The sequence below is a fragment of the Poecile atricapillus genome, chromosome 25, assembly GCF_030490865.1.
Source record: "Poecile atricapillus isolate bPoeAtr1 chromosome 25, bPoeAtr1.hap1, whole genome shotgun sequence".
Taxonomy (NCBI): Eukaryota; Metazoa; Chordata; class Aves; order Passeriformes; family Paridae; genus Poecile; species Poecile atricapillus.
This window is the reverse complement of record NC_081273.1, coordinates 4828627-4844961: the sequence shown is the minus strand read 5'-3', so window position 1 is coordinate 4844961 and position 16335 is coordinate 4828627. Positions and strand designations below refer to the sequence as shown.

The 16335-nt window shown below is 44.5% G+C and overlaps 1 protein-coding gene across 2 annotated transcripts in view; it reads left to right on the top strand.

Annotated features, from left to right (window-relative positions):
- The window catches only part of ARHGEF12 (Rho guanine nucleotide exchange factor 12), a 76916-nt gene that overhangs the window by 21694 nt on the left and 38887 nt on the right, over positions 1 to 16335 (top strand). For both annotated transcript variants that reach the window (XM_058857043.1, XM_058857045.1), the window contains exon 2: positions 16083 to 16106. In XM_058857043.1, coding sequence (XP_058713026.1) covers positions 16083 to 16106 — 24 coding nt within the window. The remainder of the gene's footprint in view (positions 1 to 16082; positions 16107 to 16335) is intronic.

The window sequence follows — 16335 nt, the reverse complement described above, 5'->3', positions numbered from 1 at the left end:
TTCTGCATGTGATTCAATCTTCTATTTCTTCTGTGCCAGCTTTAATTTGAATTTTCCCTGGCATGGTGCAGATCCTGTCCTCAGGTTTCACTCAGTGTCTGCTACAGCCTGTGATTGTATTTGAAAAATTGAGGGGTTTTCTTAAGGCATTCTCATCTCCATCCTAAAAACATTTGCTTAACTCTTAAATAGCAAAATGCTGTGAAAATTGAAAGTTTGCAGGAGTTCTGGCATGTGCATTGCCTTCCAAAATAAGCTGAATGTGCCAAATATCTGTGATTTTCTGTACATCACAAGGTGCCACAGACTTTTGTCACTTATTTTTCAAAAAAGGAATTCTGGTAGCGATGTAAGGCAGAATGGCTGATCTGGACAGCATTCCCACTTCAACTTTGATTTCCTTTTTTTGCTGCAAAAACGATTTCCTGTTTCTGTACCTCAGTTTTCAGTTTTTCCAGTAATTGAAGGAGCTGAGGTAATGAAGGGTTTGTCTGTGTGAAGCAGTGGGTTTGGAAAACGATTACTTTATCTGCTCTAAGCTGTCCTTAAGTTGTCTCCTCTGACTTGCAGAAATTCCTGAGAGGAAGTCTTTAACTTCCAGTGCCTCTTATGTAACCCAGCATAGTTGGGATAACAAAATGAAATATTAACTCATTTGTTCATCAGGTTGTTTCCTGCTTTCCATAAAACACATCCAGAGCAGCCAGAGAGAAAATTTCTTAGTCCTTTTCTGCTTGTGAGTGGCTGAGAGCAATAAAAGGGTTTTGACACAACACACAGACTCTTTTTTGATGGAGAAAAGAAAATATAAAATTCCCCACGCTTGATTAAAGTGCAGTTCCGTGCCTCTAACACCTTTATGACTTTTTGTGGGATGTACTGACAGAACAGGCCGTGATTTTTGTGCTTGAAAACACTCAGGTGTTTCTCAGATGTGTCTAAAAGGGGTTGGTCATTGAGTGGACTCTGAGTCCTTGCTGAAATATGTCAGATTTCTCACATTTCTTCTTGTCTGTGCTTTTATATTTACACATTCTCTCCAAAAACCCCATAGCAGTCTTCTAGTCTTCTAGTTCCTGTTTATTTAGAATGTGTGGGATGGGTTTTATTCTTTGACATAAAATAGGAGAGATGAACATTCTGAGCCCAAAGAGAGAATTAGGGTCGGTGCTAATATAAAACTCTGTGGAGTATTTGGATATTTTGATGGGGGAATGGGCAGCCATTCTCTCACTGATAATTTTTGGGGCTAATAAAACACGTTGGCAAGCTTTTTATTTATTGGTGTGATGTGTTATAATATTTGGGATTCACTGCTTTAAAATGCACGTGTCCATCTGTCCCATATCCTGGTCAATGTGGCAATGACAGATTTTTTTCATCCACGCCTGTCTGAACTTCCCAAAAATTCTGAGTGAGGTTTGGCCTTTCCAGCTCAGCTGCAAATAGCAAATCATGGAATTCCAGGCTGGGGTGGCTTTGGAGTGACCTTAAAGGTGATTTTGTCCCACCTTTCTCTATCCCACGTTGCTCCAGCGTGGCCATGGACACTTCCAGGGATGCAGGGGCAGCCTCCAGGGTGTTCCCACATCCCAAACAGGATCCTGAGAGTTTGGTGTGTTGCAGGCTGAGGATTTCCTGGCAGGGCTCCCCCAGCAGTGGCAGGATGGGATGCTGAGCTCCTCCTGGCTTCTTTCCACAGGGGTGTGGGCTCTGTTCCTCGGGGACCGCTCGGCTTCCACCCCACGGAGCTCTGGGAAGCTCTGCTTTTCCCAGGCCTGGCTCCTTTTGGGGTAAAGGTCTGGAAATTCTGTGTCAATATTTACCATAGCCCAGCCTGAGCAGCGCAGAGCTGGGATTGAACGAGGAGAGGAGCTCTGCAAGGAGGAAAGAATTCCTTAATCAATACAAAATATCGGGGACCGAAATTGCTGTTCCTTGCAAAGAAGGATGGAGCACGGAGATTCCAAAATTCTGGAAAGTGAAACCTGGGATGTTCAGGCTTGGGTTTTCTCTGATGTTTTAGAAGCACTTCTTTAACTTAATTTTCATGCAGTTTATTATTCTTTATTCTAAATAGGCAAAAACAATTCTCTAAATGAGTTGTTTGCTACTTATTCCTACCCCATCTTTCCCATGTTCTTACGAGAGATTTCTTTGTTTAATTATGCTTTTTTTTTCCATACTTTTTCCCTTACCCTCCTTCCCTGCTGTTGTCCAGGACTGTAGAAATCCCCATGGATTTAAAACAGTGATATTCCATTTCCAGCCCTCGCCATTTCTTGGCTATCTCTAATTTCTCCTAAAAACCTGATTGCATCAGACTTTCTTGCTTTTTATGGTAATTTTTTTTTTTCCCCTCCTCCAAATTGTTTTCTTATTATGTCCTGTGACTGAGCGTGCTGGGGGAAGGAAATGTGGGAAATCAGAGTAGGAAGCAAGATAGAAACTTCCATTCCTGAATCTTTCTTGTTTTTACACAATTTCCTGGCAGCTGTGTTGGTTTGCACTTGAAAGGGACTTATTGTGTTGCTTTCTCTCAAAAACTGTAGATAAAACAGAAATAAAAATTAATTCTGTAATTTTTAAAAGTTAATTATTTCCAGAAGCAAAAAAAACCCCAGACAGTTAAGTCTTACATGACTGTGCCCTAAAGTTCGTTTTTTCTTTATACTAAATGTTTTTCCTGATAGGCTGAACTTTCATTTGGATTCTTCAAAGTCTGTTTGGCTTCTTTATAACGAAGAGAAGCTGCAATATCCATTTCTGACCCTTTTAAGCTTGTTTTATGCTACAAATGCATTTATTTTCCCAAGTGCTCATGCCAGTAACAGAATTGTTAAGTTTCAGGGAATTGAAAATGTCCCTTCTGAGTTAAAAGCCTTAAAGAATATTCCTTTTGTACTCCTGGTTCCTCCTCACTGATTTTAATGACTTCAAGTTAAATATTTTGCATGAAAATTTAAAATGAATGAATTTGAGGGTCTTTTTGCAAGGATTTTATAAGACACAAACACATCTATAATAGACATAAATATGTAAAATACATAAATATATAAAATACACAAATATATAAAAATAATACTCTATCATGTCTTACATATTTTTATGATTGTAAAGCAACCTGCAACCTTAAATTTGTGGTAAGGGTAACTTGGAGGAAGGCAGCTGGGAAAAGAGAATTTACTCTGTACAGTGAAGGAAATAGGAAATATTAATGTTTTAACCAAAATATCATTTAGCAAATTAAGGTTTATTGGTGTGTCAGATTGTCCCATCTGTGTTTCACTTGATGATGAGGAGCATTAGGGAGAAAAATGTGGAAATGCTTGATTTCAGAATGTAACCCAAGTTTAAAAATATCTCTGTTTTGACACCCTCAGCAGAGGCTGCTTGGTGCATGTGATTCTCACATGAACAAACTGGATCCCAAGCCCTGCTCTGGGATTTGCAGCCCCTTTTCCCTGCTTTCCTTAACTCTGTGATTCCACTTTGGTTAAAATCCCCAATATTGATCATTTCTTCCCGAGGATTGTGACAGGAAGGGGTGTTCCTGTGAGGATCTGAGCTGCTCCTGGCCTGGCTTTCTCCTTCCCTCCAGGTTACCATTTTCTTCTGGAGAGCTGACATTTTCTGATTTGTGAAATTCCTAGAAAATTGAGGAGCTGGGCAAACGTTTCAAAATAGGAACCAATGAGACAGAGCCCTCTGCTATTTCGAAAATGATAATGCATGCCACTGGGAAAGGGAGAAGCATGGAAAATACAAGTTCTGGCTGGGAAATTATTGCGTGGAGCAGGGAGATGGAGGGGTAGGAGTTGATTTCTTTGGCTTCCTGTCTTCTGGGTAATTGCAGCCTTGCTGCAGTTGTGGCTTGGAGATGATGCTTGGTACCAGCATCCGTTGGACAGGCTAAAAAATTTGGTCATGAGAACTGAGGGAAATGCAAAAAGAAAATAACTCTTATTAATATATTAAAGTGGTTTGCTGCAGTTTCATTTTTTAATAGGCCTCATGATTTGGCAAGGGGGAAAAAAACCAAATAGAATTTAATGAGGAGTTGGGTAATTCAAGTCAAATCACCAAAAATGAGTTTGGTGGAGTTCTCTGGGGTTTATGGCAAGGACTAAAATAGAGATCTTGGTTTTTCCCTGCTCTGTCTGTACGTGGCAGTTTGGCCGATTGTTAATGGAGAGCCGGAGCCCGGGGCGTGCTCGGAGCCCTGGGAAGATTTACATTAATCAAACACAAACAGACAGTGTAGCGTGAAGAAATTTCTATCCCGCCAGCACTGCTCCCAAACTTCATTAGGTTATTGGGGCAGAAAAAGAAAACAGCCCCTTCACCCTGCAATCCTTCCCCAGGGCTTGACCACTTGGGGAAGCTCAAAAACCTCACAGCCCCTCTGGTTTGACCTCTGAGTTTTCCCTCTGTGCGTGGCAGAGAGGGGCAGTGCTTGGTTCTCCCATTTTCCCTGCCTGCCCACTCCTGAATCAATCCAGAGGTTGTGTTTTCCTGCTGCTGGGCTCTGCTTTTCCAGGTGCCACGCGTTGTAAAACGCCCGGAAAGCCAAATGACGTGCCCAGCGTGGCACAGCGTGACCCTGGGAAAGGCTGGAAGTGGATTGAGGGGAAAATCTCAGTGCCCTCTGCCAAGCCTTTGTTCCTGTGCCTCGTGATGCAGCTCCGTGGATCAGTGTTGGGATTTCATGGTGGGAATGCACACAATTCTGTATTTATATATACATATATATCATGTGTGTGTGTATATATATGTTTATATAGATGCACACAGAACCAACATACCCATCCACCACATATACATAAATATAAATATATATTTTTCTGCCCTCCAGGACAGCTGGAAATGGTGAATTTTAAAATCCCAGCTCTCTCTCTCTCTCTCCCTCCTGCTTCCCTGTTGCTGTGGGCTGGCCATGGATGCTGCTCTCCCTGTGCCCATGAGCAGCCCCGGCTGATGCTGCTTGGGAGGAGGTGGGAGAGAAGAGGTGGAGTTTCTTCCCTCCTCTGAGTGGTCAGTGAACAATCAGGCAGATGCCTCCCAAGGATACCCGAGGAGAAGCCTGAAAACACCGGGAAGCTGCCAAAGGGGGCAGCTCAGGCTCCTTGGGGAGGATTTGGGATCAGAGCACTCCCCCTGGGAATGGGCTTTTGGGATGTCCCTGCTCAGCTGACTTTGGCGTGTGGAACAGGTAATACAGAGCCTTTGTTCCTATTCCCTGAGCCAGGAATACCTTCCCTGAATGCACAGCAGAGAGAAAGGATTTTTTTTTTTCCTTTAATATCTACTGGAAAAAAGGGTGGGAGGGGAGGTTTGTCTCCTTTTTTTTCCCCTTTCCTCTTTTAATAGCTGCTGTGTGCAAGTGAGTTACTCCTTTGTATTTTCGTTGTGAAAATGGCCAGTTTAATGTGTTTGCTGTGAAAATCTATGTCTTGGTGTCTGAGCTCAAGAACAAAGGTTTTGACAGCCTGGAAAGATGCTTTAGATGTAGATGCTGGCAGCACTCCCTTCTTTCCATTTCCCAGTAATTCCATACCAGACCCTCCTCACCAGCCACAGGGAATGTGATTTTTGATAAGCTGATATTTTATGCATGTTGATGTTAAATTAGCTGTTGGTGCTCAAGCAACCATCTCTGAGTGTTTTGGGTGGGGTTTATTTTTCTGAATACATTTTTCACTGATTTATTTGTTTTGGTTGTTTTATTTTATTGTAAAGTGTCCTAAAATTTAAACAAATTGTATCAGTCACAGTGATGGTGTGGACAGATTTGAGGCAGTGTTGCTACAGTGACAGCCATCAGCACTGAGAGAAAATGCAGTGTTTGGTACTGATCTATGAGGTTGTGATGTAGAAAGGCTGTGAGATGCTGGGGGGATTTGGTTTTTTTTTGAATATAAACACAAATACAGGCAGTGAGGGCTGGCAGTTCTCATCACCCTGCCTGGTGAGGGGGAGGCACCACGAGCTGAAGGTGTCACTGGAGCCAGTGGGGAAACAACTCCAATCTGGCATTGCAGTTTCTGCTGCCTTGGTTATCTCCATACCCATTCCACATATCTTGGGGAATTTGCTGCAGTCACCTTTTAGCAGCTGGGAGCTTTCCTGAATAAATATTTGTTTGGGATTTTTTTTGTTCTTTTTTTTTCCTTTTGCTTGTATTTTTATTTATTTTACGAGACCCAAGAGGCAAATACTAATACAAACACATCCAGAGACCTATTAATAGCTCTGGGTTTGACTCACAGGCTGTTCTCAGGATCTTGAGCCATTTTACAAGGAGCTTCACTCCTGGATTTTTATCTTCCATTTTACAGTCGAAGAAGCAGGGCTTGATGTTGCCGAGAAATCCGAATCCTGTGTTCTGCTCAGTCCCTCCCAGTCAGTCTTTCTGGGTTTGTGCTGTAGTTTAGATGGAGGGGAGATGAAATGGGAAGGAGGAAAGCATGCCACAGATGCCTGTGTACATTTTTTCCCCTCCTCATGCAATGTGTGCTATGTGCATCTTTTCTCTTGTGTTTTATGGGCCAGAGCTGCGTTTCAGGGGAGAAAAAATTGGTTTGCATGTCCCAGAAGCCTTTTTCTTTTTCTTAGGCCATTTAAACAACTGAGAGAGCTTCAGCACTGCTAATCTCTTTATAGCTCAGCTGACATCACATTTTCTTTTTTTGGAAAACTGCAGTGTATGGTGGAGAAACTTTCCGTGGATGCTTCTAAAATCTGAGGGAATGCTGGGACAGAAACCCTGCTGGGATATGTGGAAGCCAGCAAGGTGAAATGCTCATTTAGTTGCATACTTGGAATTTAGGCTCAAATAGTTTGGTTGCCCTTGGTGTTTGTATCTACAGGAGTAAAACTTCAGCAGAATTAGCTGTGAAGGACTAGGAGCTAAAAATACACTGTACAGGTTAAGCAACACTGTGGTAATGATTTCTTGATTCCCTCCATGCTGCAGCTTTCCTTTGTAAAATTGTGGATCCAATTTTTCCCTTGGTGTAAATTAAGCCACTGGGAGCACTCTGCCTTTGGGTGGTTTTAGACATATTAACTGTAAATTAGTTTATGGCAGCTGGGAAACATTTAGAAGCTCTGCAGAGGTCAGAGGGGGTGGATGCTGTCTGCACATCCCATGCAGAATGGGTGTAATTTGGCCAAAGGTTCGTCACTGAGTGGGAGAAGGGAAGGCAGGGCTGGAAATGCTTTTGGGTTGAGTGTCTGCTTAGCTTTGAACTCATAAACTGCTGGTTCTGATGAGCAGGCAAGTCTTGGCTTACATTTCCAGAGCAGTAAACGCACGTCAACCTTTACAACAACCTAACGAGGGCTGGAGGAAAATTTAAATTATCACAAGGTGTCTGCTGACCTCGTTTGTCACAGGAGTAACTTAAAGGAACTTTTGGGTTGTGCAGTAGGTCAGAGGAACTGGGAACAGCTTGGGGATGTGTGAATCCACAGGGGAAGGTGCTGCTGAGCTCTTGTGCTGCTGCTGATGTTGTCAGGTTGTAGCTGCATCTGTGTCAGAGGAAATCACAGCATTCCAGGATGGTTTGGGTTGGAAAGGACCTTAAAGATCATCCCAGTCCCATGGGCAGGGACACCTTCCACTACCCCAGCTTGTTCCAACCTGGCCTTGGGCACTTCCAGGGATCCAGGGATGCCCCAACTTCTCTGGGCACCTGTGCCAGGGCCTGCCCACCCTCCCAGGGAACAATTCCTTCTCAATACCCAGTCTAACCCTCCTCTCTGGCAGTTTGGAGCCATTCCCTGTGTCCTGTCACTCCAGGCCCTCGTAAAGAGTCTCTCTCTCCATCTTTCCTGCAGCTCCTTCGTGTCCTGCAAGGCCACACTGAGGTCACCCCAAAGCCTTTTCTTCTCCAGGCCGAGCAATCCCAGTTCTCCCAGCTTTTCCTCTGCTCCCCTTGGTGGCAGTGACACAAGAAACCAGGCAAAGCTGATAATGCTGAGGAGCACAACGACAGCTCAGCCTGGTCAGTTCTTCAAAACATCTTTTGAAAGACACACAGGAAGAACAATAAATGTCTCACTGCAGGTTCTTGAGAACGCTCTCAGTAGTTCCAGGCCACGGAGGTGTGGTGTTCCTGTGCCAGGCAGCTGCACTCACTCCCCAGAAATGTGAACTCTGGGCCAAATACTCCTCTGTGCCTCTGAACCTTGTACATATATTTGCAAAACCTAAAGCTGCCTAATTGGAGGCAGCGTTACGCTATTTTGAAAGCGACATTTCCAGTTGTATTACGTGTGTTGGGGTTGGTGTTGTGTTTTTTTTTCCCTCTCCTCCCTTTCTAATTGCTGTCTTTTGCTGTTTTTAAGGACTGTTTCCACACCAGGCTCGTTGCTGGTTCATAACAACCACAAGCTGGGTATGGCATTAATAAGGAACTAGGCTTGGTGCCTAATGAAATGCAAAAAGTGCTCCCCACGCTGGGGCAGCACGAGTGATCCCAGCCCTGGGCGTGTGTGTGTGTGTCAGGTGAAAGCAAATCCCGAGGCACTGCACAGCTTTGGGTCCCTCTGCTCTGCTTAGGAGAACAAAATTGTCTTATTCCTTAGATTTTTTGGGGCAGTTCACTGTTAAGCTGTTGCAGACGCCGTGGAGGAGGAGCAGTGCTGCTGCCACTGAGCCAGCTCTGCGTTGCAATTATTGGCAAGCAAAGCAAACATTTCATTTCCCTGTAATTAGCTGCAGTTTAGGGAGGGCAGGTTAATTTGGACTCCACGCCCTGTCTGCGCAAGAAACCCTGGTGCTTGATTTGATTCTTTCAGGCTGTGGGCAAAGGGGTTTAAAAGGATTTTTCAGAGGTGAAAGCTGGAGGAATGAATCACAACAAATGTGTTCTACCCCTCTTCCTTCCCTTCTTCCAAATAGCAAAAGCTCCGGATGGAGGGATGATGTGAAAATATGGAGAAAATTGGGTATTTTGGGGCTCTTCTAGTGTGGCCCAACCACATATTTCAGTTTTTTCTTGCTTCAGGGAAGCTTAAGCTCTCTAGGCCTGGGAATATTTGTCTATGGCCTACTTCAAAATAAATAAATGTGTGAGAAAACTGGGTCATAAGTTCTGAAATCACAAGCTTGACCTTTCTCCTGTACCTGGTCACTTGTGTTAAATGGGTCATTCAGTAAAAGTTTGGAAAGGAAAAATCCTGAATGTTTCTTTTCTGCCATGAGCTCATTTTGTGAAAATTTTTGTGATGATAACATTTTCTGGAAGTCTTTTTAGAAAAACACTTGGCCTCTTTCAGCATTTGTGGTGTTTAATTTTTTTTTCCGTTTCGAAGCTGTCAATTTTTTTCTTTCCCAGAGGTGAAAACTGAGAGATTCAGTAATTTGTAACCAGTCACGTTGGGAAACCAGTAGGAAATTGCCTGGGATTTGGCAACCTCTGTTCCCCACCAATTTCTGAGCGGGGTTTGTGTTTGCTCTGAGCTACATTCAGTGGCCAAACCTTAGCCCTATTACTCAAATCTTGCTTTTAGTCTGAATCTAAAGGCAGCATTAAGGAAACATGAGCAACCTGGTTTATTTATGTTCCCTCCAGTGCCCCCCTCCCCAGTTCTCATTTGTTTGGCTACTTCCAGCCCCTTGTAGGGATCTTAAACAATAAATGGCCTTGTGTGACAGCTTCAGGGCGTGCAGAGGGAAAGCTGCTGCTGCTTCTGAGCCTTGGAAGTCAGTCAGGAGTGGAAGAACAGCCCTGGCTGCTGAAAATGTCCCTGTCCCCTCCCCTCTGGAGAGTTTCTGCGGGGACTCAAAGTTCTTGCAGGGTCCTGGCCTGAGCAGCGGAGCAGCACAAAGGCCACATTGAGAATGGCTGCTGGGGAAGCCCTCCTTCCTTGCCTGCCCAGTAAATGCAGCTCTTTCTCCATGAAAAGCCCTGACATCAGCTCTTGGAAAAATCCAAGTGCTTGTGTCATGGAAAATAGCTGAGGCACTTGCTTGGGCTGGGACTGAATGACTGAACTGTGGATGAAACTTCTCTGGAGATGCTTTTCTTCTTCCTTTTCCGAATGTTGCTGTTCACAGAGAGACCGAAACCCTTCCCATCTCAGGGTTTTACAGGGAAGGACACTGAGGAAGGAGCTACAGCTGGCTGTAGTAAACCCAGAGTAGCCTGCTTGTCATTTTTGCAGGACACAGTAGGATGATGCATTCCTGTATCATCAGGAAATTCCATGTGTGGAGGCAAATCTCCAAATTCTTGCTGTTTGTTTTATGGAGTAGATTTATCTTCGCGTTCTCTTTTTCTTTCATAATTTCAAGCTGGTTTCTTTTTCCTCTCTTCTTGCTCCCTTCTCATGCTGCCACCTTCTCTTCACCCCTCTTGATGATGCCCTCACCCAGAGCCAAACCACCAGAACAAAAGAGAAATCTGTGGATGGGTATTTAGTTTTTAGAAGCATCCTGTGAAGGCAAGGCACCAGTGAATTCTCTTTCCCTGTAGAAATACCTCCCTCTTAGAGCCCTGACCCTCCCCATCTTACAGATGGAACTTGCCAGCCTTCCAGACTTTGATTTTTATCAAATTCATCTTAACCTAGTTTAAGTGTTTTGCTCAGCACATTGGTTGCCATAGCACCAGTCCCTTGCATTGATCCATCTCCTGATCCATCAGGAAATATGCTGATGGGCTGTATTGGCTACTCTGCATTTTCTCTCCTAAAAGGAAAATGGAATGGCATATTCTGGTTATGGGTAGAGACATTAGTGGCCTGAAAAATGATATAATATTGAGTGGGAGGCATTTGCTGATGCTTTGTTAAGGCAAATGCAGCGCTGAGGCTGCTGGGGATGTTCGGGGGGTTTGACACACAAGGTGTGGGCTCTCCAGCCACTTCCCTAAATTTCCTGTGTTCCTTCTCTGAAGGCAGCTCCTGTCCATGGAGCTGTCAGCAGTGCAAGGTTAATAATGCCAGGGAGGATTCCTCCATGAGTCACTGCGTCAGCTGTGCTGCCTGCCTCGGACTCCCACAAAAATAACACGGAGCTCGCAGTGCTCCCTCCCTCCTGCCTCCTTGCAAGTCCCTAAAATCCATCTGTAGGTTCTGACAGCTCCCAGGAATCCTCCCCATTTGGATCCCTGTTTCCCTGCTCCCTGTGTCCAATCTGTTGCCATCAGTGTGCAATGGGTTTTGTTGTTGTTGTTTGTTTTTATTTAGGGAAAAGCCTCAGTGGTTTCCCGAGCTTCTGTGCTTTGATCCGTGGAAAAAGTGATCCAGCAGAAAGCTGCTCTTCCCGTGGGTTGATGCTGAGGTGAATGGACTGTGCTGGATCAGGGCTGTCCCAGCCTGGCTGGTGTGGTTCCAGCTGCTGGATGTGTTTCCTCCTGCTTGCTGCATCTGTGTTTTCCCTGGATCTGCCTGTCTCTTGTTACCTCTCTGCTCCTTTGGCTCTCCTGCTGCCCTGTGCCCTTTTCCTCGGGACACAAAACTTTCTTCAACTCAGTGGAAAGGTCGTGTTGGTGCTGCTTTGTGTCAGCACTCTCCCCTGAAACCTTTGTCAGGGCTTCTAAAAAGCTGCTCTGGTGGATCTGTGCCTTCACAACCCTGGAAAACAGATCCCCTTCCTTGTTTTTCTTCCATTCTGTCTCTTCCAAGATGAAATTCTGGGAGTTATTTGCAGAATAGCATTTATGTCAATGCTTACTGTGCTTACAGGGCACTTAAAACCTCCTAGATTTGACAGAAGATGCATCATTTCTCTGAGTGCTGTCGGTGAGGTCCAATCAGGGTGTTGAAAATGAAGTTTAATAGATATTAAAGGAGCTGGATGCACTAGGACTGGTCCTGCAGTTGTTCAGTGATTTTTATCTGTCACCCAGGAGCAGACTTTGGCTTTCCCAGGATCTGTTTGGGGATGTATGAGCAAGAGGAGAGAACAATCCCGCTCAGCATTCCCAAAATCTTGAACATCCATCCCTGGGAGTGTCCAAGGCCAGGTTGGGTGGGGCTTGGAGCAGCCTGGGGTAGTGGAAGGTGTCCTTGCCCATGGCAGGATGAGCTCTAAGGTCCTTCCAACCCAAGCCATTCTGGAATTCTGAGTGAGTTAAAATCACTTTTCACCAAAATCCATGGAGCTGATGGTGGCCAAAGGCCTCTCATTGACTCATGACTTCATGGAAAACTCCTGAGTTAGGATGAGATTTTAAAAAGCCAGAGTTTGGGGGTTTTATTTTTGTGGGGACTTCAAGATAACCTTTGGCTTTCCTCTTCTCCTTTTAAATGTGTCAAAAAGACCAATGATCAACCCTGGGCTGTTCCTCCTCCTAAATTTGTCATGGTCAGTTGCATTGGCTGCTTTTCCTTGAAATTTATAATTCATTCAGAGGGTTTTCCTGCAACGAGCAACATCTTATTTAAATGAAACTAATAAAGCACTGAAGCAGCTTCTATTGCAACTGTTCATCTCCTAATTAAAGATTAGTTCTGTCAAGCAAGCAGTTTTTGGCTGTTCTCTTCTGCACAGGTTTCACAACATTTCTTACTCATCTGGGCACAAGTTGGAGTAATTTCTCCTTGCGGGGTGCAAACACACACAAAGCTTCATTTCAGGCGTGTGAGCAGTGCTGGAACTAAAGTTAGGCACATGAATAAATATTTCCAAGGTTGAGGCCCTTGTCTGAATCTAAATATTTTTCTCTTTGATCAGCTTTGGAGATAGCAGATACTTGAATTCTGGTAATATTTTAGTAGGGGAGGAAAAAGAAAACCCCAACATGGTTATCTGGATGCTGTGCTATTTATGGTCAGCTATATTTTCAACCTCCCGGACTAGAATGGAATGCTTTGTACTGCTGGAAGCTGGGAATCCTCCCTGCTCTCTGTGTTTTTTGACACATTAAGTCTTCAAATTACCTTTTTCTGCTTGGCTTCAAGGTGGTTATTAGGCACTGGTGGTGCATATGTGTGAGCTAACCTGAAATACAACATTTAATCCACGGTGTTACTGCTTGTAGGTGTATTTTCCTCACTTAAATAGATTTTCCTAATGCAGCATGACTAAGAAGACACACTTGCAGTCATTTGATGCATTTAAATTGCTCAAATCATTCGGACCCAGCATTTTAAAAACAAAATCTGACTTGGCTTTTAATTGGTGCTGGTATTTGGGAGAGTGGAACAACTCGTTTGAAAATGTGCTGATGTTCATCAGTTATCAGACAAAATGTCTACAGGGTTTTTATCGTGGAGCCTAAACTTGCCAGCTCCATTTGGAATTAAGGCTCCAGCTGTTCACCACACCCTGCTCTGCCTTCTTGCTGCTGTTTACAGTAGGAGGTGAAATATATTTTAATTTGAATTGTGTTGTGTTGGGTGCTGTAACACGGTGAGGGGATTTTCAGGGCTGCTTTCAAATTTAATATTTTAATTTAATAATATTTCCAAGTGAAGATCAGTTGCACTGAAACACAGATAAACTCACAGGAGCTCCTCTGTTATCTTTGATTGGATTTTATCCATTTTTACTCTGTTTCCTGTGATCTTTGATTGGATTTTATCCATTTTTACTCTGTTTCCTGCTGTGGTGATGCAGTGTTTGGGAAATGAGGATGTCTTCCAGGTGGTATTCAGGCAGGGAAATGGGAAAAGGGAGGAATGTGGCACTGAATGCTCCAGTGAGGATCAGCGTTGTAGCCTCAGCTCAGCTGACACTTCCACCTAAAATTTCTGTGATTTCATAACTCAGTGCCCAGAATGATTTCAGATCCAGGAGGGGAGGTTTTTGGGGGCTGGAGAGCTTCACCTTCACCCTGTCTGGACAAAGCCCATCCCTTTCCTACTCCATTGGTTTTAGGGAATACCTGTGGAGCAAAGGAAAGGCAGGAGAGGGCGTGGAGTGGAGTGGTGGTTGTGCAGCACCCAGAGACTTTTCTGGGATCATCTGCTGCCTCCATCCCTGCTCCCCAGCTTATCCCTTCCTCCATCCCTTCTTCCCAACCTATCCCTGCCTCCATCCCTGCTTCCCAACCTATCCCTGCCTCCATCCCTTCTTCCCAACCTATCCCTGCCTCCATCCCTGCTCCCCAGCTTATCCCTGCCTCCATCCCTGCTTCCCAACCTATCCCTGCCTCCATCCCTGCTTCCCAACCTATCCCTGCCTCCATCCCTGCTTCCCAACCTATCCCTGCCTCCATCCCTGCTTCCCAACCTATCCCTGCCTCCATCCCTGCTTCCCAACCTATCCCTGCCTCCATCCCTGCTGTGGGCACAGCTATGAATTAGCAGCAGGGCATTTTGGCTCCCACCCCACAAGAATTTTGTATTCACCGCTAACGTCAAAGCACAGAAAAAAAAATCCAGGGTTTTCAGCACTGCTTTATTTACAAAAACTTTAAAATTCCTTCCTAAATAATTAATCACCAGCCTAGGTATAATAAGCAGAAAAGGTTTTACACAGCTTCTGGTCCTGCAAAATAGGACATTTGTGTTTCACAGGTAATAAAAAGCCCAAAAGGTGCAGCAGTGACCTCACTTTGTGTTGTCCACAAACTCTGCCTGTTGCTGCAGGAGCAGAGCCTGCAGCTCTGGGTGCTGATAAAAACCTCTGTAGGATTAACTTTGTCACTAAAATGCTTCGTTAAAATACTTACCAATGGTGTTAGGGTTTTTTATGCAGCTCAAAAGTTCAACTGCATCAGATAAAAAGATGGGCTGTAATTCATCCTAAGCATCTTTGCCTGTCTTTCCCTGGATTCCTTTTTTTTTTTTTTCCTCTTTTCTGCTTTTCAGTGGAACACTTGATTGCTGCTGCATCTGGTGGCTGCTGAGGGTTCAGGCAGGGTTAGATTGGCCCAAGATGACTTTTGTTTGCTTTCCTCTGGGATTCAATCTGTCTGTCTTGCACCGAGTCCTCCTTCCCTGGCTGAAATTTGGAAATGGGAGGATGGGATGCTAAAGAGATGTGGCTTTGCAGGTAGAGCAGAACGAGGAGAGGATGTTTCTTGCTTAAATCAGAGTGGATTTCCCAGACTCTTAAGATTAAAATAGAGCTTTGGGGGGCAGGAAGAAGGAGGATTACCACCTCTTGCCTTCAATTAATTAACTTTTTGCTGGTTATGCAATCACAGGCCCTATCTACCCCCTTAATTTGGAAGCTGCTGTTGTAGTTCAGCTAAATTCGATGCTGTTATCTGAAAGATGGCAAATGTCTTGCCGTGGATAATTATTTTCAGGAACAGGCAGACAACATTTTAATTCCCCTTGCCTAATGTGTCATCAGATGCTGGTTCTGGAGTTCCATATTAGTGCATGTTTGCACAGGGGATTGGCGTGTGGGAGCTGGCCAGTTTTGGGTGGATCCACAGCTCTTATCCAAGAGAGGGGTTGGGCTGGCTCTGTGCAGCCACTCGGGGCTTTCAGGTAATGGGGAGGGACTCATTGCAGCTTTGGGACTGGGATTTTCCTGCCTGGGCCACCCCAGCTGGAGTTATCCAGGAAAGGAGAGGGGAGGAGGTGACAAGAGGAGCATTTGGGGCAGTTCTGTGCTGTCAGTTAAAGAATGCTGCTTGTGATGGTCTGGAAAACTCTGGAAGAGTGGTTCAGTTCTGTGTGTTGGAGCAGGTCTGGGATGGGGCCATTGCTCAGCTCAGGAGCACAGAAATGCCACCTCCAGGGATGGGGACTCCAGACCTCCCTGGGCAGCTCCCCCCAAGTGTCCCATAACCCTTCCCATGGGGAAATTCCTGCTGCTGCCCAGCCTGACCCTGCCCTGGCACTTCCCTCTCATCCCTCCACTCATCTGGGACAAGATTCCAAACCCCCCTTGGCTCCAGCCTCCTTCCACCTCACTCTGGAGCTGCTCCTTATCCCTGTCCTGTTGTCCTTTTCTAATCCAGACTTGGGGACTGTTGGTCATTAACAAATTGGTTTGTTTAAACTAAAAACATTAAATAAAATAAAAAAAACCCAAAAGGTCATTTATTTTCCTGGTCACCTCTGTGGTGTTTGAATTGTGTGGGCTTGAACTTCTTGCCTCTAATCCCTCACCCCAGCACTTCATGAAAAATGTATATAAATATTGAAAAACCTTTTTTTCTTTTCAGGTTTCCTCTCAAAAAACCTTCGAGGTGAGTTCCTGAAATTTTCTTTTTTTATCTGTATTGTAAATTATGCTGCAGCATTTTTGCAGGGGGAATTTAAGAGTTTAATATATAATATATATATATATATGTATATGTATGTATACAAGCACAGCTTGTAGTACCCGTCACAAATGTGAGGAAATCAATATCCAGATGGGGATTAGGTGCCAAAAATAGATTAATTGGTGGTGTCCTTGGCATGGGGTGAGCATTT